Genomic DNA, 3480 nt, shown 5'->3' with positions numbered 1-3480 from the left:
CACCTTTGAGGGAAAATTTACAAATTGATCCCCACTAGAGCTTTTCAGCTGTATCTTTTGTTCAGCTGTATTCTTGTTAAGGAGAAACTGAATATCATGTACAGAACCTCTTGTCATTTGCTACAGCTGTTCTTCGTTTGAGAACTCTTTCACCGCAACTGTGGTCCCTTTTTTTGCCGCCTTAGAATGTTCAATATAATGTGGTTGCAAGTTGAACTCAAAAACCTGTTGAAATTATTGCTTTTTCCGCATTTGGGTGGCTCCCTTCTAAGATCAAAGCTTCAGCCCAGAATGCAGTTTTCTCAGAATTTAAAAAAATAACCATTCGATAGTGATTTAGCTCTGTAGGATTTATGTTCTATGAAATCAAAAAGAAAATCAAACCAATATTGCCATGTAGAATCACACTCTTCAGAGATTTTGGATACCTTGCAGTCCTATTTACAAATAACACTGTGGACCTCATTCACAGATAAAAACCTCATTCACAGATAAAAGTGCCAATCTAACAGCTTGCTTTGTACCAAATCCAGCTAGCACAAAAGAAAAACCCAGAATACTATATTAAACTTCTTCATCTTACTTTTTAGGAATCAAAATCTATTATTACCCTTCGGTTAACTCTCTACTTCTTGACCTCCTCGTATTCCGCCTCAGGAGTCTCATCACTGCCACTGCCCTTCGAACCACCACCGGTCATATGCTGTCCGATCTTCGAGACCGCCTTATTCGCGGCATCAATCTTCGCTTTAATCTTCTCGACATCATCTCCCGACATCTCTTTGCGCAGATCGGCAATCGCATTCTCGATCTCCGAGACAACGTCAGAAGGAATCTTATCTCTGTATTCGCTCAAACTCTTCTCTATACTGTAAAGAGTAGAATCTGCAGTGTTCCTCACATCGATAAGCGCTTTTCTCTCCTGATCTTTCTGGGCATGAAGCTCGGCCTCCTTGACCATCTTCTGAATCTCTTCCTCCGAGAGCCCGCCGGAGGACCGGATTGTAATTTGCTGCTCCTTCCCTGTTGCTTTATCTTTAGCAGATACTGTCACTATGCCGTTGGCATCGATATCAAATGTGACTTCGATCTGCGGCATGCCTCTAGGAGTTGGTGGAATACCCACCAGCTCAAACTCGCCGAGGAGCTTGTTGTCTGCAGCCATTTCGCGCTCGCCTTGTAGAACGCGGATACCAACCTGGGTCTGGTTGTCGGCTGCGGTGGAGAATACCTGAATATGGACGGAAACCAAAACATGAGAGATTCATACAAAGACTTTGAATAGCATAAATCACAATGTAGAACCTCAAACCTTCTAGCATGCAGTCTTGGTTTTATCCTCAAAACTCGTTTTGCCCTCTAGAGAAGGCTAATCTTAAATTGTTACAATTGAATCCATAGTGTCTGCAGTTAATAGCAATCGTATCCTTTCGGTTAAATTCCCTCCATCAATTTGATGAAATATCCACATAATCATTATTATCCAATCTACACGTTAGTGACATTTGGACTTATTATATGCGTTGTAATTAAATTTTACGGTATAATTTAACAAAAAGGCAAGATTGCAAAACCTAATTGTAAAAAAATGAAAGGCAAAGTATCAAACTGAAAACTCCTAAAGATGCTTGGGTCCCCTGATGAAATATATCATTGCGAATAATGCCTTATTGATTTTGAATTCCCAAACATAAATAGAGCCCAAACGAAAGAACATGGATTCACCTGACTTTTCTTAGTTGGGATGGTCGTGTTCCTGTTGATCAGCCGCGTAAAGACACCACCAAGAGTCTCAATGCCGAGCGAAAGTGGAGTGATGTCTAAAAGCAGAAGCTCCTTTACATCTCCACGGAGGATGCCGCCTTGAATTGCCGCGCCCATTGCAACAGCTTCATCTGGATTCACACCTTTGCTCGGTGTCTTCCCGAAAAGCTCTGCGACCACCTCTTGCACCTTCGGAACCCTCGTCATTCCACCTACGAGAAGAACCTCATCTATATCCTTCGTAGATACATTTGCATCCTTCAAGCAGTTCTTACACGGCTCTCTCGTTCTCTCGATCAAGTGGTTTATTAAAGACTCAAACTTCGATCTTGTTAGCGCGATATGCATATGCTTCGCGCCTGACGCATCGGCTGTTATGAATGGAAGATTGATCTCTGTCTGGGTTGTCGATGAAAGCTCGATCTTCGCTTTCTCAGCTGCTTCTCTAAGCCTTTGTAGGGCTAGCCTGTCCTTTGAAAGATCGATGCCTTCGGTTCGTTTAAATTCATTCACCAAGTATTCTACGAGAACATTGTCGAAATCTTCTCCACCTAAGAAAGTGTCACCATTTGTTGCTTTGACCTGGGAAATTAACAGATAACAGCTGCCAACTATTAGCTACCCAAATGATACAAAAGATATTCTTAAGAACCTGAATTCTCACATATTACCTTCAAAAGAGCAAGTTTTTGCAGTAACCCGCTTTCTTAATTTACAGAGTCATCCACTTTATGAGAGGGTAAGTTGGTTTTTGTCTTACAAATTCTTTAAGGTGGGCATTTGTAAGTATAAGGGTATAGACATGAGAGATTGAATTTTCATAGGACATAAATAAACATTCATATTTGTCGACAAAATATATGTCGAAATGTCGAGTAGATAAATTTACGGTGTGTATATATACGGAAAAGCAATGACTCACCTCAAACACACCGTTCGAAATTTCCAGGATGGAGATATCGAAGGTTCCTCCTCCAAGATCGAAAACCGCAATTAAACCCTCCTTGTTATTCGTCCCATAAGACAAAGCCGCTGCAGTGGGTTCGTTTATAATCCTCTGAACATCAAGCCCGGCAATCCGGCCCGCATCTTTTGTAGCCTGCCTTTGCGCATCGTTAAAATAAGCCGGAACGGTAATCACTGCTTTCGAAACAGATTTTCCGAGATAGGAGTCCGCAGTTTCTTTCATCTTCGTCAGAACGAATGCACCGACCTGGCTTGGGGAGAACTGCTTCCCATCCGTTGTTTCGACCCACGCATCTCCATTTGGGGCCTTCACGATTTTGTAAGGTACCATCTTCATCTCCTTTTGAACTAAGGGATCATCAAAACGGCGCCCGATTAACCTTTTGGTCCCGAAAAATGTATTTGCAGGGTTGGTGACCGCTTGGCGTTTAGCTGGAGTTCCTACTAGCAACTCTCCCTTTGGCGTAAAGGCGACCACTGAGGGAGTAGTCCTCGACCCTTCTGAGTTCTCGATGACTTTAGGATTCTAGAAACATAATATCAGCAGTGAACAAACGATTGAGGTTTTCGACAAAAATGTTGAGAGTGATTAAAGCCACGAGGAGAGTTTAACCTTTCCCTCCATAACAGCCACACATGAGTTTGTTGTTCCCAAATCGATTCCGATTATGTCATTTGCAGCAGGTTTTGTGCTGAGTTAAAGAAAACCAAAAAAAAAAAAAAAAAAAAAAAAAAAAAAAAAAAAAAAAA

At 41.7% G+C, this 3480-nt stretch overlaps 1 protein-coding gene across 1 annotated transcript; it reads right to left on the bottom strand.

Moving 5' to 3' along the window:
- Positions 1-356: 356 nt before the first annotated feature.
- Positions 357-3434, bottom strand: LOC109705403 (heat shock 70 kDa protein, mitochondrial-like). The gene is made up of 4 exons (XM_020226133.1): positions 3344-3434; positions 2687-3256; positions 1726-2346; positions 357-1231 (listed from the first exon to the last, which is right to left on the bottom strand). The coding sequence occupies exons 1-4, from the start codon at positions 3353-3355 to the stop codon at positions 626-628; spliced, it is 1809 nt and encodes a 602-aa protein (XP_020081722.1). The 5' UTR covers positions 3356-3434; the 3' UTR covers positions 357-625.
- Positions 3435-3480: the final 46 nt, after the last annotated feature.

Source organism: Ananas comosus, unplaced genomic scaffold, assembly GCF_001540865.1.
Source record: "Ananas comosus cultivar F153 unplaced genomic scaffold, ASM154086v1, whole genome shotgun sequence".
Classification (NCBI taxonomy): domain Eukaryota; kingdom Viridiplantae; phylum Streptophyta; class Magnoliopsida; order Poales; family Bromeliaceae; genus Ananas; species Ananas comosus.
The sequence above is the reverse complement of the archived record's forward strand: the minus strand, read 5'-3'. Positions and strand labels throughout refer to the sequence as shown.

Excerpts from the sequence above, each read along its gene's own strand:
- LOC109705403 (XM_020226133.1), bottom strand. Across the intron at positions 2,347-2,686 it reads TTTCGAACGGTGTGTTTGAG|GTCAAAGCAACAAATGGTGA; the intron begins GTGAGTCATTGC and ends TTAATTTCCCAG. Across the intron at positions 1,232-1,725 it reads TCCCAACTAAGAAAAGTCAG|GTATTCTCCACCGCAGCCGA; the intron begins GTGAATCCATGT and ends GTCCATATTCAG.